The 26,897-nt window shown below is 39.8% G+C and overlaps 1 protein-coding gene across 2 annotated transcripts in view; it reads left to right on the top strand.

The window, feature by feature from the left end:
• Window positions 1-26,897, top strand: part of pcdh11 (protocadherin 11) — a 143,465-nt gene that overhangs the window by 56,270 nt on the left and 60,298 nt on the right. The window contains exons 4-5 of one of the 2 annotated variants that reach the window (XM_037780408.1): window positions 2,646-2,705; window positions 26,613-26,648. In XM_037780408.1, coding sequence (XP_037636336.1) covers window positions 2,646-2,705; window positions 26,613-26,648 — 96 coding nt within the window. The remainder of the gene's footprint in view (window positions 1-2,645; window positions 2,706-26,612; window positions 26,649-26,897) is intronic. The other variant, XM_037780409.1, reaches the window with a different exon arrangement.

Below are 26,897 nucleotides of genomic sequence, written 5' to 3'. Positions count from 1 at the left end.
TATACTTGTCTGTATGAGCCAAGTATACTTAGACTTTTCTGTATACTTGTCAGTATGAGCCAAGTATACTTAGACTTTTCTGTATACTTGTCAGTTCGAGCCAAGTATGTATACTTTTGTTAAGTTTATCTCTGATAAGTGCATAAAAAGTAAACTGAAAGTATACTCTCTTATTTTAAGTTTAAAAGAAGTATGCTAATAGCACACTTGAATAAACTTATTTTTGGTAAGGGTATGTATTATATAGTAATTAAGACCTCAACAATTTGTAGGTTATAATGGATCTCAAGTGAGGGTAAGAAGGAACATAAACTTGGATCCTTGCTAAATACAGCATGTCTCCAAGAAATCAGACAAAGAAACATCATGTTTCATGTATCTTTCCGTTTCCTCGGAAAATAACTGTTGTTGTGTATCATAGCATTGTGCTCTCTGGGCCTTATCAAATTACAATAACCACCCCAAGCACTCGGAAAAGACAAAAACATCAATATATGGTGTAACCCAAGGCCCTCTGTTGCAAGCCTTGTCAATAGTGTTTCCCTATCAGATGCAAAATGTTCCAGACCAAAGGTGAGTTGAAAAATGGCAGTACCGTTTTCCTCCCATTCCTTTTCTATTTATGATTTATCTCCTTTTAACGTGAGCATCATCACATTTGTGTTCCCTGTAAAAACATGGAATGTGAGTCATTGCCCACAAAGCTGCATGCTTTGCACACCGGATGAAAAATGTATGATTAATAATTACCTTTTACATGTGTGCGTTACAGTGGAGCTGTAGCTGTGTGACAAAAGGAACATGGCGCAAATGAAAAGTGATGTTTTGTTCTGCTCAAAGAATAAAATGAGATTGTAATGGGGTGGGGGGACAGCAAAAAAAATTAAACAACAGTGATTATAGCCTGGGGAGATCGTGTTATGTGTTTGTGTTTGTGTCCAAGAAAGGGAAAAGGATTTAGATTATCTCTGGTTGGTATCAAGCTTGGACAGGCTCCTTTATTTATATGAGCTAAAGCACTGAATCCAAGCAGAGTTTTTTGTAAATAGTGCTTCTTCCACATCATTTGGGCTTTCAAATTAAAGTGGTTGATGAAGATGGAATAGAAACCCTGTTGTTTGCTTGCAAATTTAAACAGACTCTAAATAAATCTCCAAATTTTCCACTCTGTGAGTTGGCTTTTGAACACTGATTACGCAGACGATTTTGACCTTTTGCTTTTGTAGTAGCACAACAAACCATTCTAGAGAGACTGGGAGTTAAAGTTGATTAGAAATGTTTGGTGTTTTTTGAGCTTTCTGTTTTCAGTATTGTTACCGTTGATTAACTGTCAGTGGTGGTACGAGGCAGAATCATCTGCATATTGTATAAGCGTTGGTTCATGTAATTAGACTGTCCTCAGTTTTTTATCCATCTCTGTTTAATAAGCAATATAAAATATATTAGTCGCAATTTTCGAGGCATGCTTGGAATCAAGGTCATTCTGTTTTCCCCACTAGAAACCATCTACATGCAACACACTGAGAAGCAAATTCCAATTCTTGCTCTTATCCCCAAAGAAAATAACTCGTGTTTATTTGTCACATCAATTAAGATATTATGGTTATATAGACTACTCAATCTGTAGGGAAAATTGTGTCTACTAATTCCATCATCCCAGCAAGGCCCATTTATTCATTTATATTTAATGATGTAGTGTTTATGCTGCACTGAAAGCCTTTTTTTCTCTCTCTCTCTGTTGCCTCGGCCAGAGAGGTGTTCTCCTTCTATGTCGCGATGAAATATAGATGTTAAGAGTCTGGAGAGTTGAGTGTCTCATCTGTCCTGGTGATACCATAAGGCAGCCATTAATAGTGTCAGGGAGCATCAGACATACCACAGGCACATAATTGGATATGAGGGCATAAGTGAAAGCACCTGCTTGGAAATCAACAGGGCCTTCCCAGGAGGCAGGCCCTTGGTAGATTCCCAAAGTTTGCAGAGCCCATCCATGTCCCGGCTGGGTTTTGCCTCACCCATTGCTCCTTTCATTTCTCACCGGGGTCAGCTCAAGATGGCTTCTTGTTTTCTTTTTTTTTTTTTTAATGGTGGCATTGTGAGTATGCAAATACTTTGGATCTTTGCATAATCACAAGCAGCGGGGCCATCTGTTGTTGGCTTGTTGACTTACCTTGTGTCTGCTTTTAATGGTGTTTTCTTGTATCTCAGTGATGTATTGGTGTATTAACAATGTGATAATCATTTAACCTCAAAAAATGCATTCAGGCGTGTATGCAAAAGTCGGAACATATGTTCAGTGAAATCTTCTGACAAAGAAGGATTTATAATCTTTGCGGAGGGATAGAAGGAAGGGGAAACTGGAAAACAAAACAAAATACATCACTATACCCACTCACACGGCGTGCGATAAGATGATATTGTCAAGATAAAGATTTAAAATAGCACTGTCAACAAAAGCTGTGGTTTTGGATTAGTGGGCGGCAAAGACCTGCTTGTTGATTGAGAGTCGCTTAACCCCCCTCTAAAATGTATTGCAAAAATGCTAATGGAAAGGACTGAGAAATAAGCTGCAACTTCTGTCACTGAAGATTTGCCGAGAGATGCCCTCCACTGAAAACATCCCTGGTAATGTGTTTTTCTTGTAGAACCTGAGCCAGACACCGGAGAAGTCTTTCAACTCACCGCCCCCCATTTGTCCTCATAAGGTAAGCTCCTGCTTCCTTTCAGGCAAGGGACAAGCAACATTATGTGATATAATTGCAGATATTTTAAGCATTTAACGTTTTTAATAGGTTTTGTTTGTCGGCCAATTTGTAAATTAGCTTTATCTCATGTCCTGACCCTCATGTTACATATTTGTTGCTCCATTCACTATATGCCTTTTACAAGACTCTTTGTCATTAATTTGTTTATCAGTGATTTTAAAAAGACAATTTTTTCATTTAAGAAACAAGCATCTCTTTTCTGTTACTGCTATTTTTTTCCTCTCTGCATGTCGTTATGATTCAACATTTATTTGACATGAGGCGAGAAGGGCAGATGTATTCCATGCTAATTAGTGCTGTACATGCACAGTCAAAGTCATCACTTCACTCTGATGGTCTCGAGTCATGTCCACACACTGAAGTAACTTTCCCCTTCACTTCCTGCTCCTGGTGCATGCCTCTTGCAAATGTGATAATGTGCTATGTAGTGAAATTCACACAATCTCAGTTCACTTAGCACCAAATGTGTCAGAAATGCCTGTGTCCTTTTCTGGATGACTGGCCAGTATGGTGGAGAGTGGCTTGTTGCAAGAGTGGACCTTGGTAAAAGGAGCCCAATGGAGGGAGGCTGTCTGACAGCCTGTCATCAACTGTTCAAAGCCCAACACTCCTCTACATCGCTAATGCACAGCTAGCTGTCTAAAATGACTTTGCTGGCATTGAAAGCTGCAGACGGTGCTAGGACAGTAAATAATAATAAAATATGATATGCCTCTCCACCATGTCTGTCATTGGTAAATCACAGGGAAGGCAATCAACTATTGTTTGGAAGTCTGTCAATGCAAATCAACACTGCATGTCCTTCACATAGCACCGGTACTTTTAATACTAAGGTTGCTATTGATGAGAAATTTACAGGCTGACATCGTCTAATATATAATGGGCAACACTGTCTCCTACAAAATAACGTTCCAATAAAATTAAACTGCACTCCCAGTTACATTTCAAGGGAAACGTATATTTTATCCTGGATTATGGTCAGTTTTAAATGGTTAACGTTGTATATCAAAAACAACAACAACAACAACAACAACAAAAAACACAACAACAATACTTATTTAGGTTTAGGCAACAAAACCACTTGGTTAGGTTTAATAAAAAAAAACATAATGATTTGGCTTAAAATAACTATGTTTGTTACGTTATTGAAAATAAGTGAATGTTGACTTTTAGTTTTACACGGGACACAAATGCAGTCTCTTGGGGGAAAGCCCTATGTTTCTTTGACCCATCCACCATAGACTGTATATAAGAAGTGGACGTAGTCACCGTGACATCACCACTTGGTTTGTGGACTGCCATTTTGAAGCTTTGACTTCGGCATTTTGGCCATGTTGTTTGTGACATGAAAGGGTGGAGCTAAGTACGACCGAATGCTGAATAAGTATGGGATGAGGATGGGATGTTGCAGAAGTTTTAATACAGGAACACCTCTCTTTCTATAGCTCGAGTATGTCCTGTTATTTGTGGCCGCCACATTTCCGTCTCGTTCTCTGTTACTCTAATTTGCTCGCTTTCCATTTTCACTCAGCTGATCAGGGCTGATGTAATGGGGGAGCACCGTGGGTTTGCGGATCGTGTTATTCACGTTTTAGCTGTTAGCAGCGGAACATAATCTCCCTCTAGTCAGCTCACATTAGTCTCCATGATCCGCACCAACCCAATATGTGCAGCGAATGCAATGGGCCAGCTGGGCTAATTTAGTATGTCAGTCAGCTCAGGAGGCTGGTAAAACGAGTAAATGGCTGGATATGATTTATATGAAAAGAATATTCAGATTATAATGGCTCTTAGAATAGAATATCCTCTGTCTTTTTACACTTCTCTTCATCTGCATTGTGTGCATCCCCCAGATAGATAGTGAAATGAACAGAGGGCTTTTAAACTGACTGCTCTGTGATTATATTAAGAGTGTGAGAGCGAGGAAAGACAGGGGAGGGAGGAGATCGGGTGCCCGAGCACTAAGTATATATAATTGCTTCTTGACACATTGGCCAAATTCTGCAGTGCCAGGATCTGAGCGAAGATGATTAACGGCTGTCCGAGTGGGTGGGCACTGCAGGTCGTTCAGGGCCTTTGGTTTCCATAGCGATCCAAGTCTAAAGGCCATATATTGCATACTGAAAATCCCAGAGGTCCGCACATTGTTAAACTACAATTATAACTCACATAGAGAGCATTGTCTGTCCACCACAAACTCTCTTATTCATCCGCCAAGCGGCCTGCTCCTTTTTTTCTCTCTCTCTTTTCCTTTATTTCCTCCTGTATTTTTCTTAAATGGTCTCCTCTAGCTGGCGAGAAGATAAAGAGTGAAAATCTTGCATTTTGTGAATAATTGATGAGTGGGCTCACCTCAGAGCATCATTACAGTACGGCAGTCAGGCTAAGAGGTGAGGGTAAGATCATATTTCTGACACTATGCTTCAGGCGGTAGAAAATTGTGTCAGTTTTTCACAAGGTTTTCTTCTGAATCTACAGCATGAATAACCGTTTCTCATTACAGCACAACAGGATAGGAATGAATTGTGAAGAGGGATGTGTGCATGCAGACATGTTCCCGCGCATAAACTGTAGAATCACATTTGTAACACAAATGGTGAACAGAAACTTCTGAAATATCACCGTGAAGCGATGTTTATTTCTGTGTTCGACAAAATGTTAAATATTTAGTTATAAGTTCCAGCCCGGTTGCACGAAAAAGGCAAGTGAATGACACAATAATGCGCGAGGCAAAAGCAAGTAATAAGAACGCCTTTCTTGCTTTAGGCGTGTCATTTTCACGCCATGAAGTCTACACTAACTGCAATGCAATGACATTGATTAAAAGTGGAGAGTGGCAGGTGGGTGGGGAGGTGAATGTGTCCAACAAACACAGGATTTTTAACCAAAAAACAATTGTCACGTGTTTCGTGGTGCCAATTTTGATGTGTTTTCCATAGTGATGTTACGTTGTGTCCATACGTATTGTACTTAGGTTATGTACTTATTTTAAGCCAAACCATGACGTTTTTCCTAAACCTAACTATATGGTTTTGTTGGTCCTTGCTGGTGCTACACCTAAATACACGCGTGTCAGTTTTGCAAGACAAAAAGTGACACTGACACGTTATCCTCTGGTGGACAGACAAGCTTTGGCGTGATATCGGGTTGTGAGTTCTCCAACACATTCTCATCCCAACTCGTCACATACTGATGCTTTGTCACGCCCCTTGGCATCACTTTTTGTTTGCAGTAAACACATGCTTAACGTTGAGAAACAAACACCTTCTTAAGTTTAGGCAACAAAACCACTTAGCTAGGTTTAGGAAAAAACAACATGGTTGGGCTTAAAATTACTACATTTGTAAAGTGAAAATGTGACTTGACTTTATGAACACAGGACACGAACGAACCGTTGATTGTAACGTGAAAGTAAAACTTAAAGCAGCAGTAGGCAAGATTGGAGCAAATATGATTAATAAAAGTTATTTTTATAAAACGGTCAGTATGTTCTGACAGTAGTGCATGAGACAGGTAATCTGAAATAAATAATGTACTACTATGTCCTCCGTTGTCCTCCGGTGCTCCTAATGGCATCTGAAAGATTTCACAGACTGGAGGAAAACAACCAATCAGAGCTGATCTGGAGTCTGCTGTCCAGCTGCCGTCTATGAGAGCCAGCTGTCAATCACTCACGAAACTCCGAACAAACGGTCAAACTAGGCAGCGCTGATCAAATATGAATCAATATTCTGTTACTGTAATGCCTATTTCTCACCTCAAATGTTTTCAGAAACATCTGGTAGTGTACTGTTTAGCTGTAAATTAAGAAAGAGTGTGATCCGGAAGCCATATTGAGATCTGTCGAAGAAATACCAAGCACCGCCCACCATCCAGAGCACAGCCAATAAGAACGCTCAATAGGAACGCTCTCTCTCTGAAATGACATGGAATTATCATGGAATTTCTGCCCAAAAATGTCTGCTTACTGAAGCTTTAACGGACAGGACACGAACAGCAGTCTCCTGGATGAAAGCCCTGTGTTTGTTTGGCCCATCTACCAACCCTCCCACCCTCCCTGTGTGTCTCTTTGGCTCTCTAAACTACGTCATCACACTCCCGGAGCACTTTCTCTGAGCGTTTACTATTGCCGAGGAAGGGTTTATATTGTAGTTAATTGAAAGCCTGGTGCGTTTCATACCGGCGCTAAACGGTGCCTTGTCAGTTGACAAAATGTGGTAATTTACGCTCTGGGAATGAGGACAGGCTGGAGTTCTTAGATATTGGAGGACAGTGTTCTGGCTTGTGTTTGTGTCCGTATGTGCATATAGAATGTGTGTGCATGCATACATAAATACATGCTATGTGTCTATGTGAGCGCAGTCTAGTTAGGTGACAGATGGAGAGGGCAGGGATGGGGGTGGGGATCAAGCACCTCTGACAGTATGGGGCCTGCACTGCACCCTGTTCCTGCCAGCTCTGAAATTGCTAAGGTAAACTAAAGCCGTGCAACTCCGGGATGCCATTTCACAGTTTTACTTCCCGCACAAGATGAGAACCTCTCCTGTGAAATATCACCTAACAATGTAGTAGTCGAGGGATGAAAATGCAAGACAGACGCGCTGCTTCTTGAAGCACGCTTTATCCTGTAAGGTCTGACTGGGATGCAAATGTAAACACGCTGATTGCCACAGATAAAAACGCTGAAGAGATCCTGTGTGCGGCAGCGTTTTTTAAGCCAAGGAAAGGCCACTGAATAAGCACATCTTAATGATGATTCATTCTGTATAATAAAAGAAAATCCCTCTGGCATCCAAACAAGAGGCTAGTCATGCAGCAATTAAGCTTAGTTAAAGGCATCAAGCTGACTATGGGTGGTTAGTGAGGCATCTTCCCTGAACACGTATGTCCACATGCGCGTCCTTGCACATGCACGCACACATTCACTCACTCAACCCGTCTCACGTACACACACATAATTCATGTGAGGTAAATGTGATCTCAAAAGACAAGCAGCGACAACCCACGGCTCCGTCAGGGTGCCCGGGGTTGCATTGGTGGCCATCGTCAAACAAATAATTCTTTGTGACTGAAAAAAAAGACTATCCAAAAGGTCATTTGTGACCTCTGGGACCAGTACTGCGCAGCATCTGTCACTAGCAAGCACCACATGTCTGTGTCAAATGGCAAAAGGTATGCGGTGCAGCCAGCCTGCCGTGTAATAAAGGCAGTAGGCCTATATGTACGTGGCATCACTGTCACAGTTGCATTAACAGGGCTCTGCAGTCCCCTGGCTTATCTGCAGAACATCCAACATGTATACATGATTGGTTTAAGGGCTGGTCATGGCGTGGCTTACATTGTGCAAGCCACATGTGGAACACTGTATAGATAAATATGATTTGATTCACATGTATAGTGATCATTTTATAGAAAATGTTGAATTTAATTATGTTTAACTGCTTCAAAAGTACTTTTCAATGGCATATTCAAACCTTCAGATTTATGCCCAACATAAAGCACATTACATTCCATGTATGTAGATAATAAGTATTCAGTATATCATTCATTCATGTCTCTCCTGCAGTGCTCTTCTTATAATGATTTATGAGGTTGAGGTAATCCTCAGGGGAATCGCTAAGAGTGACTAGCCCCCATGTTTGACATTATCTCTCTTGTCACACGACTTCCACAACAAGGGGTTAATGGCATCAAAAATTCAGTGGGAAATTGATGAAGGAATATATAATCCGTGCCTCCCTCTCAGCCGGCTTGCCGCGCTCATATATCTGCATCAGACCACACCTCCATGTGGAACAAATCGATAAGATTCCATCTCTAACCAAATTCCTCTTTTTGAATGGTGAAATCCAATCTTCACGGACACACTAACAAATTGGATATCCTGACGGTTGCATTAGGAAAAGAAACAGAAACACAGAGATGACATGGGTGGCTCTGTAAAAATAAAATATACCATGGCATATTGTGTGCAGAAATTGCATATTGCACAAAATTTCAGTCTGAATTCTCTCAAAGTGCAAATGAGGCAGAGTTCTGTATATTTCCCAGATCTCCTGCACTGTACTCTCTCTCTCTCTCTCTGTCTCTGTCTCTCTCTCCGTGCTGGCTGTCCTTGCCTCTCACTTGCCACTGCATATCTCCCCCCTACATCCAGCTAAACCAATCAGGGATTTGAGGGCCTCACTTCCAATCAATTACCACCCAAATCAGTGCAGAGCCCTTTGATATAGAATCATTTGTCAAATCTGTGCAGATGGCTGGGGGCAGGTACCCCGGTGCCATAGGTCACATCCGCATGGAAATCTCTGCTCAGGGTGGGCTCTCTCGATGCTCCGCAACCCATTAATGGGAAGTCATTGTGTGCTCCAGGACTGCTGTCCAGCTGCCTGCTCCACTAGATTGCTAACGTTTAAGCATCTTAGCCTGACCGGTGGATAATACCAAGTCCCAGGGTCCACTGTAATGATTCAAACTATTTTTAAGGCGGGCCAAATGTGACTTTCACAGATCCTACTTGAGGTGTTCATATGGACTGCACAAAAGCTGTAGGAAATGTACAAAGGTGTGCAGCATTATCACATTTGACCTGCTGGGACAAAATATATTTTAGTATTCAATCCACAGGACAAAAGGAGGACAGAAATTCAGATTTTCATCATGCAAGGGCACATGCTGCAGGTGTTCACATGTGCACCATTACCGCGTTTTCTCCTGTCAACATCGAGCAGAAAACATCCGAATAAAAATTATACATCTGAACTCAGGACATTAGTTCAATGATTAGATTATGGGTACAGTGAAATTAAAGAATAAAAGAAAAATACACAACAATAGTGGAAACTTAAGATCAAGAGCATCAAGTTATGACAGTAATAAACATATTAATATATATATATATATATATTTTTTTTTTGTGCATTTTCCTATGATTGAGCAGCAGCAACACATGATGCACTTGTCTATTTCTGCTCCAGTCTTTTAAAAAAGAAACTTCCATCTTCACAGGAAACAACTTAGTATAACTAGTATACAGTAACTCCGAAAGTGGCGTAACTTAAGTACGGAAGTTACGTGAAAGAAATCAACGTTGACTTCTGGGCGAAAGTCTGTGTTTTTTCTGAGCAACCCATCCACCCCCACTTCCTCCCTACGTGGCGTTTTTCGTTCTTTATACTTCCTCGTTCAAGATTATGTGGATCATATACAAATTGATATTGTGAGATATATACGAATTACAGTGCATTACTTTTTGTAGGTATAGCTACGAACGGTGTATGAGACCAGCTTGAAGATAAATGAAGAGAATGTAAATGTCAACTTGCACCGTGTACCATGAGAAGAAAAAGATGCTAAACAAAAAAGAACTGTGTTTAAACTGAGAAGATATTTCAGTGGGAAAAGTCTCTCCTCTTGTTTTATTGATGCCGTTCATGTGAAATAATAATATCCTGTGATACAAAGAAAAGTCAGTAGGAAACTCCCAATCTTTAACTCGAGGCAGGATAGATGTTACATGTGTTGAAATCCATTAACTACCAGAAATGTCATTAATAACTCCTCTTCCCTGCTGCTCACTTCTTTTTCACAAAGTCAACAGGCAATTCTGCACCTCGCAAACTCAAATAGGGAAAGTCTCCAAACATGGAGCACTCCTCCGTAGATTGTGCCATTAATGCATGATTGGTTCATTCATTAAACAGCCTTGGGAGAAAAGCAATTTGCCACTGTTGATGTAGTGTTGAATAGTGGGAGGGATATTAGACGTAAACTCTGGAGTATTTACCATAAAAACTCCAAGTAACTAAATACACAAACACATACACGCAATACGGACCTTGTACGTGTAATACAATTCATTATGGGTTGTTTTTTTGGATGCATGTAACATACAGTTGGTCCCATTTCTCACATGGACTGATGCTGTGTCAGCTACATTTCAGTGAATAAACCTACCGCACCATTCACTTTTTCAGGTCAGTGTAGCAGGGCCTGCTCTACATAATATTTTGCTGCTCACCAGGTGCATGTTTTTGTGTCTTGAGTTTGCTCATGTGGCCTTCTTGTGCCGGCCAAATTAAACTTGGCTAAATCGTGCCGATTTTTAAAAATGATAGGTCGTGTAACATCAAAATATATTTTAGTATTTGCACAGTACACAACTAGTTTTGGAAGAAGAGATATAAGATCAAGTTTTCTGCAGCTTTAGCACTGTCTTGATTCACTGAATGAAGGTGGAAGGTGATTTTCATCAAGAGAAATGATGGCCGGCGAGAAGAGATACAAACACTTTTGGCATTTGCTCAATGGGTAGTGAGCTCACAGCCAGAAGGAATAACACCAACACGAGCAGTGCACAGAGCGGGGTTAAAAATGTAGTTGGAAAGAAAATAATGAAACTTTTAAAGATTTTTAAGACCAACACACATGCTTCATAAATGCTACAGGTGTTCAGTACATGTATGGTTAACATCTTTAACACTTAACAATCAGAACTGAGTCATCAGCCATGATTATTTCCTTGTTAAATGCTTATTGAAACACAGCGGAAGCTACAGAAATAATTGCAATGTGGTAAAAAGTAGGTGGCTGCTGAGCTTTTGACCTCATAAAACAGCGCTAGTGAAGGCTATGTTTAGTGGTGAACTGAACAGAACAATCTGAACCACCAACAGATTGAATGTATTATTGAACTGAAGACAGTCAGAAGCAGACCTGAGTGCAACAGCGCTGTGAACAGATTGCTTCACACGTACAAACTGAAGTGCATTAGAAGAACAGTGAACAAACAAGCGAGTACAGATCTTTGAACTGAACTAAACAAAACTATTAAAATCTGCATAAGTGATTTGTAATCTCCACCTCTAAATGTTGGAAAGTAGCAGCATCTGAATGTTGGATGTAGTTCCATAGAGTATTGTCTAAATGTGGGAATATTTTGGCAAGCCCACTAGTAAAGAAATATAGAATGAACTTTAAACTGAATGAACCAAAGTCTTTTTTCAAAATGATAAATTGTGGATAAAATTAATATTTGGTCACATAAATCTTACCAAGCCTATTTTGTATACCTGTCCAGGATAATGGATCACTTTGAATTGTATTTATTGTGCCCTTCTAATATAAACATTTGTCTACCTGCATCGTAGATTAAAAAGGTTGGAACATAATGGAAATAATGAGTATTACACATTTTGTACATGTCCTTTAATGTGATAAATGTGACATTGGCAAAGACAAAATGCTGCATCGATCTCACAATTAAATGTCAACAGATAAAAGTGCTTTGTTTAATTTAGGCCCAAATTACTTCTAATTAAAAAACTGATTTGAGATTGAGGATACATGCTGTTTGACTATTAATCCACAGAAGCATACAATAAATATTTTGATATAGTAATATTTTTCTTCCAATTTAATGAAGAACCATAGCTACTATTATAGATGTAGTATGCCAGGGTTACAAAGGTTGCTTTTTTATGTATATATGGGTTTTTTTTCACACATGTGTTTGTGAGTGACCAGTCAAGCGTTTCTAATACGTGGACAGGCATGAAATTCCCTCGGCTGAAAACATAAACAATGCAACTACATTAGTTTTCACTGACATTGATTTTCTTTGCCAGGTTGTCGTCATGTAATTGTTTGCCATTAGAAGAAAACTGCGTAGTTAGATTTCCATGTTTAATGACTTAAACAAAGCCTTTGAGGCTTCATTAGTTTGCACAGTGGTGCAGCTCGAACTAGATTGTCTAAGGAAGAGATCTCAAAAAGTTAAAGCAAACAAAACTTGCGTCCTCAGGTGATCTGGCCCGTCAAAAAGAGTAAAAAATAATAAATAACTCAAAACATGAATAAATATATAAATAAGAACCATCGGAATCTAAAAGCTTTAATTTATAGATGAAGCATTAATCATAAAACTCTCAAGATTCACGGTTATGGTCTAAGTCATAAAAGGGCTTATTTTAATGATTTTATTCATGAGCAAAGTATTATTCAATACCTTCATGTTTCAGTGATGTATCCTGGCCTCTTATTTTTCCCTCCCTACCATTATAAATCAGTGCAGTGCTGTGGGATGACATGGATGCCAGCCTTCGGCTCTTTGTGCAAGAATACGACAACTTCTCTGTAGTGTTTGATACACATTCTTTTAGAATCTGTCTTCAGATCAACGTGGCACAACTGTGTCTCCGGCAGACAGAACAAAGATTGCCCAAATTAGAAATGAAAAATAAATCTTGAAAAAAAACACCCAAGGAGTCAATGACCGCCAGCGTACTAACTGGAACGACCTCAGTGGCCGGTTGATATCTGCAAACACATTCTACCCAAAGCCGTATTTTAGCAGCAATCAACATAATCATCAGCAAGCTGCATTCGCAGATAGCCTGGGTGTGTAGTCGGTTCTCCAGTTTCAGAATTTATAGTCATCATACAAGCAACACTTAGAGTGTAGGTGCTAAGAAAGCTGCATTTCCAATTCATGTTAATATGTCAAGTGTTTCCTTGGATGTTATCACCTTATGAACGGAAGTGCGAATTTAGGTTTTAAACATAACTAATGCCTGCCCACACATTAACTGCCAACATATCTTGTCAAAAATATCCCGCTACACTATGCAAGGTGTCTCTATGTGCCTCATTATTTTGTTTGCTTTATTCACTGCACTGTAGTCGGTGCATCATTGCCAAGACTGTTTAGACAGTAGTGAGTGTCATCTCCCAATTTTGCAACCAATCGTTAAAGGACACAGTTCTTATGTTTTTTCCCATGACACAGATTTCACGATGCCTTGTATTACTTCAGACAGACAGAGGGAAAAAAAACACAAAAAAAATGGAATAATAAGAGGAAATTGCAGTTTGGAAATGATTACAAGCGTGTAAGCTCTCTAGGCAAGAACATGCTGCATTGCTCAGGATATTTTTCTCACCCTCTGCCTTTGCATATTTCACACTGGCGTAGTCTTTGGAGATGTAAGTCATACTGAGCGAATTTGACTCTGCATGCTAAAAAGGCATAAATACGGGAGGAAAAAAAGAAACATAACCAGCAGATGACCTTATTACGCTCGGTGTATACCATGCAGTAGCAATATTGCCTTTATTTGTCATTATTACCTCCCGCCATTACTGTGAGTGGGAGGAATATCAATTTGACAAAGAGGGCCTCTGACTAAATGTTAAGGAGCCCCCCTGTCATGTGAGACACATCCCCACTGTTCTGAGTGGGCAGATATGGCTGTGTTTTACTACTTATGGATATTCAGTGGAGGAGCACAGAGCGGGTCTTGCTGTAATAAGGCATTTACCAATGCAGAGTAGCACTGTGCACTGTGAGAACATATGTTAATGTACTTGGCTGTGGCCAGAGAAACAGCAAGAGGTTTGGGGAAAAAAAGCACATGGGACTGGCCTCCTGGAGCACACACTCGCCTTCTACAAAGATATGGATATGACTGGTGCTCAGTGGTGGAAGAGGAGGAAAAATTACCCTGGCAGAGAGGAGAAGTTTGTTTTGGTGATGGTGATGGACCCCAATTGGGGGAGGCAGGCTGGGGAAGAGAAACGGCTCTGTTCTCCGCGGCTTTTGAATCACATCAATGGCACACTTTTAACTGACTGCACTGCCAGAAAAACTGACATCAACATATTTGAGGAAGATATGCATGGAGCAAATGGGGATATGACTGTGAGCCTTGTCTCTGCGCTTTATCAATGTTTTACCAAGTCGGTGCTACTGGCTTTGCAAGAAGGGTTGTCTGTGTTCCCTCTCAAGAGTTGACAGTTACAGTACATATTGGAAAGAAGTTGTCAGATAATATTCAATACAATGTATGCTGTTCATAGAAGTCACCATTAGGGAACATAGAAGGGGAAATGATGCAGTTTAACTGCCTTTTGTTTAGAAATGCGTAACTGCCAACAATATGTAGATATAGAGAGCTTATGGAGACAAGGATTCACTGGAACCAAAGACGGAAAGTAATTATCTTACTTGGTTTTCACATTTATACGGACTAGTGCAGTGGCCGCTCGGCGTGGGCCGATTGCTTAGCACCTGGAAGTGCTGCTTGCAGCGCTCTTGAGAAACGCTCATTGCTTGTTGAAGAAGGGTTTGGTTGTAAAGTTAGTATATCCAGCATCTAGCAGCAAAAGGGAACTGCAGCCAATGAACCACGGCCCGCTGTGGACAGCACATCAGAGAAGAAGCATTCTGTCAGATTTCTCCTTAGGTTTAGGCGACAACTTGGTTAAGTTTAGGAAAAGATCATTGTTCAGATCAAAATAAACTAGGGCTGTCAATAGATTGAAATATATAATTGCAAATTAATCGCATGATGGCCCATAGTTAATTGCATATTTTTATTTGTCCAAAATGTACCTTAAAGAGAGATTTGTCAAGAATGTAATACTCTTATCAACATGAGAATGGGCAAATATGCTGCTTTATGCAAATGTATGTATATATTTATTATTGGAAATCAATTAACAACACAAAACAATGACAAATATTGTCCAGAAACCCTCACAGGTACTGCATTTAGCATAAAAAATATGCTTAAATCATAACATGGCAAACTCACAGCTAGAACCCATAGAACCCATTTTCAGGGCAAGGGACCCCTTTCAAAAAAATGGCCATATACCAGTTTTTCCTCGCCAAAATAGAGCACTAGTTTGCACAATTTAACCTCCTTTCGCGATAAACTAGTATGACATGGTTGGTATGAATGGATTCCTTACATTTTTCTAGTTTTATATGATGCCAGAGGATAGCTTTAAAACTGCAACCGCTATAATCTAAAAATTACAAATTGCATTTTTACGTTAAAGAAATTAGTGGCGTTAAAAAAAAATTGCGATAACGTATTATTACCGCGTTAACTTTGACAGTCCTAAAATAAACCCTTTCTGGCAGAAAGTCCTGAAAACAAACTTTTGCGCCTGAGGACGACACGCTCGAGCCCTGAAGCCCCGTCCTTGCTGCTGCACAGAGCGCTATCGCTTGTTTATTCAAAGCTATTGAATGTGTTGCGTATGCAAATTGCACCAACTTCAACACTGTGTGTCCTTGTGTCTCCAGCAATACACTCTCCAAATGTGAAGTATATCGGATGAACGGTTCTTGAGATATCCGAAGGACACACATACATACAGAGACTCCTTGCTTCTAAGTTAGATTACCTGAGAAAATATTCATGAACTTGGCATTTGTCTCACCCGAGACGATGGAAGAAGTAGTCTCTACCTAAATATTGAGTATGTTGACTCTAAATATTTTATCGGTGGCATTAAAGTCAAAGTTCTTGTGTTCTGGGTACATTGAATGTTGCTGCAATTAAACAGTGTAAGCAAGTGTTTTTCTTGTGTATGCAGTTGCCTTCTTTAGACAGTCATTTCTATTTGCCTATTTTCTTTCCCTTTTCTTTTTCTAGCTTGTATTACTATTTCACTGGTACATGTAAACATATGACATTGCCTGGGTGTCGTGCACCATCTTGTTTTCTCCATAGTAAAGCGCAAACGATTACTGCACTAAAAATACCTTATTTAAAACCTCCTGACAATCGCACAATTTCACTTAACTGCATCGTGCAACACTCAAGATGCACTTATGAGGTGGGATAAGTACAACAAGAAATGTGTTTCTGATGCTCAAATTGCAACAACAATTAGTGTAACTGGACCTATTATAGTCTTGCAGTTATGTTAAACTTGTCAAATCTGGGGCGACCCAGTTACATCGAGTGGGCACATACCATATAAAAAAATAAAATAAAACAAATTAGCAAACTTGTATAATCTGCTTTGTTAGTGAGAAACATTGCCCTCATTTAGTCATAGCAAGAATGGCAATTATGATCGCTGTTTGCAAAGTGGAGTAACATAGTGAAGGCTATATGATGATTTATTCATATAATTAGACATTTCATAGATGGTTTTCTTTATTATGAGATACAGTAAACAGATGGAATCGTTGTACATACATATACCCCAGACATAAATAATACAGTTTTCTCTATGATAAATTTGATCTCTTATGATAAAAATTGATCTTTGTGTAGTGATCACATTACATAGAACTGGAAATAGCAACAAATGCAGTTGTTTTGAAGTGAGACCCATCAACACTTGAGCAGAGAGAAGGCTATTATTCTCAGAGACATTAATAAAGTATTACCACTGCTTGTTCACGGTCGTCGGAATAGTTAATGTTTAACAAGCTTCTTTGTGAAATCCTTATGCTTGTGGTGATGTGTGAAGAATGGCAGTGAATACATTTTGAAAACCCAGATGAAATTAGCTTGATGCCATTACACGGCTAAATATTTCGCTATCAATTGTGTTTTTAAATTAAAGTCAGAAGCAACTCCCCGTGTTCAGGAGATCATTTCCATAAATGTTCTGAGAAATCATTAATCAGTATCATCATTGCGTCTCGTGTTTGTCAGTGAATGACAATCATTCTGGCTTTGCTTCAAACACGAGCCTGCGATACAGTATGTCGTCGCACATCACAATCTATGGACAATGCCTCTGCCAGTCTCAATGAAGAAAACTGTCAGATGTTTCAACGCGAGAGAGATCAAACGGTTGAGCAATTCGCGTTACTAGCAAATCTTGATAAACTGAAGTTTTGACATATGAAGGGGCTTTCCCGTTCCTTTTTCCACCGTGTTTCCTCTCTGACAGTACACTTAGTGGCCACTTTATTACACGGACCTCCCCATTAATGCAGCTCACTCCTCCAGACAGTGAGTCAAGCCTTTGTGACTCACTATGCAGTAGACAGCACATGCAGACGAGGTGGAGAGGTTCACTTACTGTCCAGCTAAACCTGGAGGCTCCACGCATGTGTCACCGACATCTACAGTATGTCTAGTTTCATTTAAGTCAAATGATGCACCTCTTTTTCTTTTTTTTTTACTGAATGAATAATGGCAATTTGGTGTGCAGACTATAGTGTGACTAGTGAGTGTGACTAAGAAAGTTTATTTTTTTCTGATCTTTGAGTTAAAGTTAAAGTTTTTGATATTGCGCCACCACGCTTCGATGGAGATTGCAAGAACAGCATGCATGCCGGTATTTTTTATAAAAGTGAATTAGTGATGAATCTCCCTCATGCATGAATCATACATCAATAATAGCCTAATTTTAGGCAGGATCCATGATAGAAAAATAGAAATGCAAAGATAGCATATTGTCAATATTTTATAGACCCCCCAAAAATTCCACAAATCATGTTTTCATGGGAGCTCATGTCTTATTAAGCGGAGCCAAGCTCCCCCTGGCTCCCCTGTAGTTCACACCCATTAAAACTCAATCTCTGAAGAGTGGAGAAACCTTAAATTGTCTTACAAATCTTTGTTTCTGTCGCAAACATGCAGATGGTCAGAATTTAATTTAAACTCTATGGATCTCTCCTGTCTGGTATCAACATCAGAGGGGTGCTGTTGAGGTTAATGGGGTAATGTGGAGGGGAATGTTTTCTTGGCACAATTAGGCCCCTTAGATATCAAGTATTCTTAAAGCCACGGCATACTTAACAGATGACTCAAGTGTTTTTTCATCCCTAATGGCCGTAGAAGTGAATGATCAGATAATACTTTTATGTGCTAGGGTGGAAGGATTGGCCGAGTGGTGGAAGGAGAACACATGGATGCCGGAGTAATCTACATCCAGTGTGTGTTTAATTTTAACATTACACCAACAAGCAGTTCAGGCTGGTGTTGGTGAGGTTGTGAAAAAAAAAAAAGACAAAAATGAAAAAAGACAAAACAAAAACAACCTTACCTGCTTAAAAAGACTATTCCCTGAAACCATCTTTTTTTTTTTTTACGGAAAATAGGCTGTTTTGACACATGTTGTGGTGGCTTGAATGCCAATGGCAACAGGAACAAACTACAGAAATGCTTAAGCAATACTCAAAACTATATTAAAGGAACAGTGTGTAGCATTTAGGAAGATCTATTGGAATAGAAGAAATGGAATATAATATTAATGTATATATGTAAGTATGTTTTTTTTTGTGTATAATCATTTGAAAATAAGAATTTTTGTGTTTTCGTTACCTGAAATTGAGCTGTTTATATCTACATACGGAGCGGGTCTTCTTCACAGAGCTGGCTGCCATGTTTCTACAATAGCCCAGAACGGACAAACCAAACACTGGCTCTAGATAGGGCCTTTCGCATTTTCACATTTCCGCGCCAGTCACCATAGTACTTGGCACACGGGAGAAGCTTCAATTGGTTGCAATCTGCAACCTCACCACTTGATGCCGCCAAATTCTACACACTGCACCTTTAACTTAACAGTATAATGCTAATTTCTGCAAAACATGGCTAATGCAGCTGCCAGCAATTAGTCAAAATTATGTGGACATATTGCACAAAAGCACAGTAGCCGTTTAGATATTGTATTGTAACAGTAAGTGCAATATTGTTACAGATAAAACACACAAAAAGTAAAATGCTAGCATGCTGAAACATTAGGTGACCATATCTAGGGTGTAATTCTACATGTTGGTGATATGGAACAGCGAGATAGTCATCTCTGCAATGCAATACATACATTTTATATTGTATATAAATTGATATTGAAGGAATGAAAGCAGAAACATGCCTTATGTCTGCCAGTACTTTGTGTGCTTATGCTATTTTTGCTTCCATAAATACAGCCAACATTATTGCTGACCAGGTGCAACCCTTAATATTGACAATGTACTGTTTTTTTTTTTTTTTCGAGGGGATTTTCTAGCGAGATAATGTGTCATTGTCTGAAGATGGTTCCAGGAAATTACTTTACTTTACTCCAATGGTCGGCACAGTCCCCAGACCACAGCCTAATAAAACACTTTTGGGGATGAGGTGAAGTGGGATGTTCACACAAAATTCGCGCCACTGAAAAACTGCAACAACTACGCTGTCAAGTCGGTATACATCATCCCTATGGAACGCTTTCTGGCACCTTGTTGAATCAATGCCTCAAAAGAAAATGTTGCTGTTCTGAGGGTCGAAGAGCGACATGCACAGTAATGCCAAGGTGTACATAATAAAATTGTCAATGAGTGTATTTACAACATTGGTAAAGGACTACACTTCAGTCAGAGACCTCCAGCTGAAATATCCCTTCCCTTCCTTGGCTTCTTAGCATAGACACCATGACATCCTGCATTTGCATAGTAGTAAAGATCAATGTAGCTCTTGGAGGCTGGTGTGACACTTATTCAAAACAGCTCCCCTTTTTTTCCCTAGTGTAGTCTGGAGCAAAAGGGGGTGAGCAGGCAGTGAGTGATGTGGGTAAAGAAAGCCAGACACTTCCTCAGCCGGAGTCAAACCTCAAAGAGCATTTTGTCATGTATCTTCTTTTGGTAAAGTACCTGCAACCCTCCTCACATCACGACTGAATCAAGCTCTGTTTCTAACTATTTGATGCTGTTTGATGTCAGTTGAGATGTGAAACAAGTAATGGAAGAGTAAAAAAGCACATCTTCTCTTAAAACTGGCATTTTTTTTTTTTTCCAGTCTTCATCTTCTTTTAGCACGAGTGATTTTCGGGTAAGCGATAATTATTAAGTTAGATGTCGCCGCATTATGAAGAATGTCCTTCAAGCCGCGCCTGATTTCAAGGGACAGCTTGACAAAACTCACTTTGAATTTGGTTGAAAGCATGTCTAATTGAATTTTGATACGTAATTAAATCAAGCAATAAATCAGCCCAGATCCCACTGCAACCGACAATTCAACACTCCTGAGCACCACAAGCTAATTATGATGAAGTTATTATCTCAGCCAAAGGGAGTACTCTGAATGGCTCCTTCTGCATCATGTAGAATCTTTTCAACTAGAATGCACTCAACCTTGAGGAAAGGGCGTCTCTCGTATTAAGGATCCACAAGATCCTATAAATGTCACTTGCTCGGTTGGAAATGTATCCGTGTTGAAACGCCGTCCCACTTTAAAGCAGGTGATTAGAAAGGTTTTTTTGACTCACTCGCTTCAAACACATTGATGCACCAAGCCAGAAATGATCTGATGTGTTGTAAATCAGCAGTTACAGCTGGTAGTAATTTCTCCCAATAATCCCTTGATGTGTAGGAAGTGGCTATATTGATTTAACATGGATTAAGAGCATCGTCCTCATCATCTGGTTCCCAGTCTCTTATGGTTAATCAATTACATCCCCCTGCGATTTAAGCGCGCTTTAGATGCCGTGCACCACGCATGTAATCTCATGACATAAGGTATTAAATGAAGTCTAATTATAACTTTGCTAGCTATGTGTCATATCACACTCTTATAATACCTTCCTTAAGAAGACAAATTGGCGTGTCAGTAAAGAGGGGTGTTGAACAACATTTAAAAGTTTCCGTCACATGATCCTCGCAAAATAAATACGCATAAATGAATAAAATGTGTTTTAATGATCAGCCTGCTTGTAGCCGGGAAATCTTTTACAAATACATAAAGAAGAAGTGAAGAAGGCATAATTCTCCCAACTCCCCAGACAACCATACTAGATCTAGCCGGTATGGTTTTCGTAAATGAATCCTCTGCAACAATTACCGGAGTAGCCTCCTTCTGCATAATTTGATGAGCAAAGAGAAAATTGATGAACTTTTTTAATTATTACGCCGCTTGGGATTCTGACACAAGCGCCACAGAGAGAGGGGAGGGGGGAGTCCACCACTACAGCTGCTATAGGGAGGCTTTTTTTTTTTTTCTCCCTTTCTCTCTTTTCCTCTTCCTACCTCCCCTCTTTTAATTCACCCAATTTGTCGGTCCAAATGAAACAGCAAAAGGTTAGAGTGTGGAGTAATTAACAGCAGCTAGCCTAATGAAATCAGGAGGGGCCGGTAGACTGGGAGGATCAATACCTCGCTAAGAGTGAAGCAAGAGGGGGGGATCGTCCTGGGGAAACACACATATACAGACCACTTAATAATAATAAGCTGATGAAAAGGCAACATGTTGTCCACTTGTAAATCAAAATTGGTTCGAACGCGCTGTGACATTATTGCTGTCTAGTAATTGTGTTAAAGGGAAAGTTGTGCACACTCGAGAAGTGCGCAGGATTTACGCCACCCTGTGCGGTTTGCTGAGAGGGTTTCCCTTTATTGAATGTCAATAAGTACATCAATACACTTTGGACAACTGAACACCAATGCAGAGGGAAATGGGGATTCTATTTATCTAAGGCTACACTTAAGTATATTGAAGACTTTATTAGCCCCTTTTGATGAGGAGGTGTTTTGTTTGCAACAGTTTTATCACGCTGTCTAAAGACGTGCTGCGTTTGCCAGAAATATAAGGGACGTAAACTCGAACTCTGCCCACTGTTTCTTGGCTGAGGCATCCGCGGCGTCTCTTGTGCCGGCACACATGAGCAGATGGCGCTCACGTCCCAAGTTTTCCACTGCGAATATTTGTATTATACGTGCATATGTCTGCATGTGTGCGACTGTGACACGGCCACCTGACAAAGCTGTCATTTTTCGTCTATTGATGAATGCGGCCACATCCGTCTCACCCATGGGGATAACCACTTGATGGCAAGCCACATGCTTTTCTCTCACCCTCTCTAAACAGCTTTAAGTCATAGACTGTGGCACTTCCCCTGACATTTTTCCTGGTATGCCGAGCTAGTCCTGACAAGTCCTGCTTGACCATTATTTTCACGGACTTCATGCAGGAAGACTAGCTGAATTTGAGCAGCAGCACGCTGTAGTGAGCCTCACCAATGAAGCCCTGAGTCAAAACAAATGTGAAATCAGCAAGGGCGAGCTCTGGCAGCTCGAGAGACTGTGTGGCTAGCTAGCATGCTTCCTTCCTTCGCCTTGCTCTGTGCTTCTCCCCCACCTTCAAAGGTATTTACACTACGAAGTGTACTGTAATGTGGGAGGCTGTAGAGATGGGAGCAGCAGATCTCATTAGTGTTAAACTATTAGGAGCATGGGGACCCCAGGGACATGGGGCTTTAAGGCTTTCAGTCTAGCTTGAAGTTATCACATCATACACTCTTTAAAATTATTTTTCACAAACTGCAGCAAAGCGTCTTCAGGCAACCTTTTTTTTTTTTTTTTTTTTTACAAAAAACGTTGAATTTATTGCAAATGGAAATAACTCAGCAAAGCTTTGTACTGTGATGCTGTCCAACAGATCGAAGAGGTCAGCCAATTAAGTTAGGACATATAAAATGTTTAAACCGTGGGTGTCATTTTAAATATGATTATAATATAGTGGAATATTTCTTTGTGAAGCCAACTGATCATTTTGACACCCCGCCGTAGTAATTGCTGAAAATGAGCACACAAGGAGAGTGACGTTGATTGTTATTCTGTAGTGATCTCATGTTGACTGACAGAAGTGTCACCAAGCTCACAGAGGTCAGGGGGAAATCTCATCAAACAAATTGGAATAACAAGACAAAATCGGAAATCCGGATTTGATTGGCTGATATGTTTAAAGACGCCCGTGTCTGTAACACAGCACCTCTGGCTATTTTTCTTTGGCTACAAATAAGTTAAATGAGTTTTTGCATAGTGGCTGCCAACTGTGTTTCTGTGCTTTTTAATTGTTCTGGAATTCAGAGATTGATGAAACGAGAGCATCACGCCGTGAACTCGACATTAGCTGAGACAGCTAATTGTCAATCACTTACAGTAAATAGGTCCACCGTGTTTACTGTGTGTCTCCCCATCATTACTTGGAAAGAGCTAGCTTTGCTGTATCTCTCACTGTTCCTATAGCACAGTACAGGACTTTTGTGAAAATGAAAAAACAAGACCAGTAATAAAATCACTAACTAGCAGCTGTGCTTATGTTGGCAAACCAATAGTTTTGTAAAAATATATTGCTTAATGCTTAGAGGCATGTACGGCAATAAATAAAGAGCTCTGTGGCCTGGTGTTCTAAGTTAGAAATCTTGATTAATTTAGATTCATTTTCATACTCTAAATGTAAACATAAACGTACTGAGGGAGATTTACAAGCGTATGAGCTAAAGCTGATGGAAAAATTCTCTTTTTAATATCCCTGGTATGCACACAGTGGGCTCATTGTCTTTCTTTTTGCATACTGCACCGTAGATGTAATATCAGCTAGCCTCCAGTCACCTATGAACAGCTGGAACTCACTCTCACCTACCTTCTCTCTATGCCTTTTGATTATAACCCCAGTCCTTCTACCTCTGTGCCATACTTCAGACCCTCACTGGAGAAGACGGGTTATTGCAGCACTTCAACCTGTCTCCGGTTGATACTGTAACTCAGTGCTGGGGAACTCAAAGATTGCATTGTAGTCAAAATGTGCTTTACAACAATAAAATAATTTGCGTACATTGTGTGAAAGCATGCCATACAATGCTATACAGTATGCTATATGTGCCTTTCACTCACATGCATTTATTCATTGTGCAGCCACTGTGTCTCAAAATTGGGATTCATTTGGATACAGAAACAGTGCACAATAAGGTCTGGTGTTTTTAATCAATTATTTATCCAATATTTTAATGATCAGAGTGCCTGGGGTGATCAAAGGCTCGGTTCGAGCTCCACTGCCTTTGCTCGCTAAGACATCCCTCTCTACTTTGATGTGGTTCACCAACAAATGCACTTATCTTAAGCATAACTCTCTCTCCCAGGCTCGCATGTGCAGTGCTTTGAAACCACTAGTTTGAGAGGCGTACAAAAAAGAGAGAAGGTCACTGACCAATCCATACTGAGGAGAGAAAAAAAAGCAAAAACTCCCTTTTATGGTCTCGAGCAATCAGATGTACGACTACTATTTTGAATGTCATCTAAGTATGAGACAAGCATAGGTCACCTTCTCAGATCCCTCATGTACATTATCATATATTTAATTGGTTGGCAAGGTCTCTAACTAGAAGTGTGTGTCACGAGATGCTGAATAAAACATTACTTGGCGAAGAAACAACTGCTTGATGGCAGCCTCAAGTCAAATCAGGCTTTAAATGACCAGTCAGTGGATGCAAATGAGTAACTCCTCAAACAGAGCTGACACATGTTGGTGTGCTCAAATATGCAAAAAAAAGAAAATTTAAAAAAATATATTATATACATATCTTTAGGGGTATATGTATAGGGGTTTGTGCTATAGCATTTTCCAGCCATAAAGTCAGCCTGGTGTAGTGATAAGTACAGTAATTACTTAGTAGCTTATGAAAGGTTATAATATCTATAATATATATTTAGACACAACCTATATATGTCTCCATATGCAGAAGTCATGTGTTGCAGTTTTTTCATAAAGCCTATTATGCATGCTCCATGTTAAATACAAATTGATCCAGACAGCATCAATTGTTTTTCAATCACATTGTGTATTCCTGTTTTTCTAATGTTCTTAGTTGTTATGCTTAATGATTATGGTGACTCCGCATTTGAGATCATAATTCATTGATTTAGTATACTATATTAACGAATAGGAACAAAAGGTTTACCAAGCTGACTTTCAAACCTACCTCACTCTTTGTGCCATATGTCATCATATTTTTCCACGTCAATATTATTAGGACTACAGGGCTCACTGCGCAGTGATCGCCTGCTCGTGCGCGGCTAGTTATGTGTTAAAATCTGAAGCTTGGGGCGTCAATGTTGGACGCATCCGCCGTGTCAGACAGTGACTGACTCATTCTGTCAGGGTAACGGGTAGTGGGACGCAGGGGAATCTTAAAGGTAGCCCCCAGAAGGGTAATCAAAAAAATCTGCCCGGTGAGTGGCAACTCAGAATAAGTGCTAAAAATGAAAATGTTGGTGACAGTTTTCACAGAAAACATTGCTAGTGTAGTCAACAATATTCAGTATGCATGCCTTTAGTTTGACTAGATACCTCGTGGCAATGTGATGATTTAATGGTTACCTGTATAAATTTATTAAATATGCCCGTCTCCACAAAAACGTATTTTAAATACTCTACAGCACGATTGTTTTACTGCGCCAGGCAGTTATTTGTCTTAAGTTTGGAGACCTTCATTTTTAATTTAATTCAGTTGTCCACCATGAAGCTGTTTGATGAATAGCTTTGGGTGTACTGCTCCATCACTCAGTCAGTATGCAGGATCCCTTGGTGAACAATTATGGCGGGATAATCTGTTGACATGAACTTGTTTCCTGTTCATTGTTTCACCGTTCCACCCCAGCAGTCCTCTCTGATTCTCCCCTGTCTAAGTGGCTCCTCACTGCCAGATTTCTTCTATTTTCTTTGCAAATCAAGTCATGTACTTAGATTATTATACACAGTACAAAGAAAACAAAATTGGTGATTAAAAATTAAGTACTCTTATCTCTCTGCGAGTTATCTCTGTCCCCAGAGAGAGGATGCTATTTTGCAAGCTTGCGGGTGTCTTTTGTTCCCAATTTAGAAGCTTGTCGCTGTTTATTGTTAATTTTTGATGCTTCATTTGATATTCTGTTCACTTTCCTCCCTGACATGCGGAGAAAACATCTTTATCAAAGTGTCAGTTGTATGGCTTGTGTTGTCAGGATGTCAGGTTTGCCCTATTCTTTACATTTCTGGGGAGAGGGTGTGTACTCTGCAGCCCGGTTTGTTGCCAACTGAGCACAGAAATGTGCTGTTCAAACTCTGCGTGTGAGGAAGAAATCAATATGTATCCTAAATCTCAATTCCAATTTTAAAAAAGACTTTAAACCACAAAATCTATGAGGCTGTCAATTGTGAACTCTGACTGACTTTAAGAAGACTGTAAAGTTCCCAGTGCAGTTTCCTTTGTTGGCTCTACATATCCATTTCCATAGTAAATCCTCTGTAGAGTTACAGCCAGACAGTGATGTGAAATGTTCTTCTGTCTTTGCAGGAGGCCTGTCAACTTGGCAAGATAATCTCTGTGAATGTAAGTATGTTCTCTGCTCCTTCTTGCATGTGCATTTCCATAAGCATACAATATTTTACACAAGTTACACCAGCATGTGTCCCCTATAATCTTTCTTGCCTGACATATACATATCGTTGCCATTTAAAAACCTCCAAACCACAATTTGATTTCAATCTTTTAACTTCAGTTGAAAGGTTCTGTGTTAAAAGTAAAAAATCTTAAAAGAAATATTAATATATTTAATATTTTAGACATGTAAGGCTTTCA

Source organism: Sebastes umbrosus, chromosome 9 (assembly GCF_015220745.1).
Source record: "Sebastes umbrosus isolate fSebUmb1 chromosome 9, fSebUmb1.pri, whole genome shotgun sequence".
Classification (NCBI taxonomy): Eukaryota; Metazoa; Chordata; class Actinopteri; order Perciformes; family Sebastidae; genus Sebastes; species Sebastes umbrosus.
The sequence above is the reverse complement of the archived record's forward strand: the minus strand, read 5'-3'. Positions and strand labels throughout refer to the sequence as shown.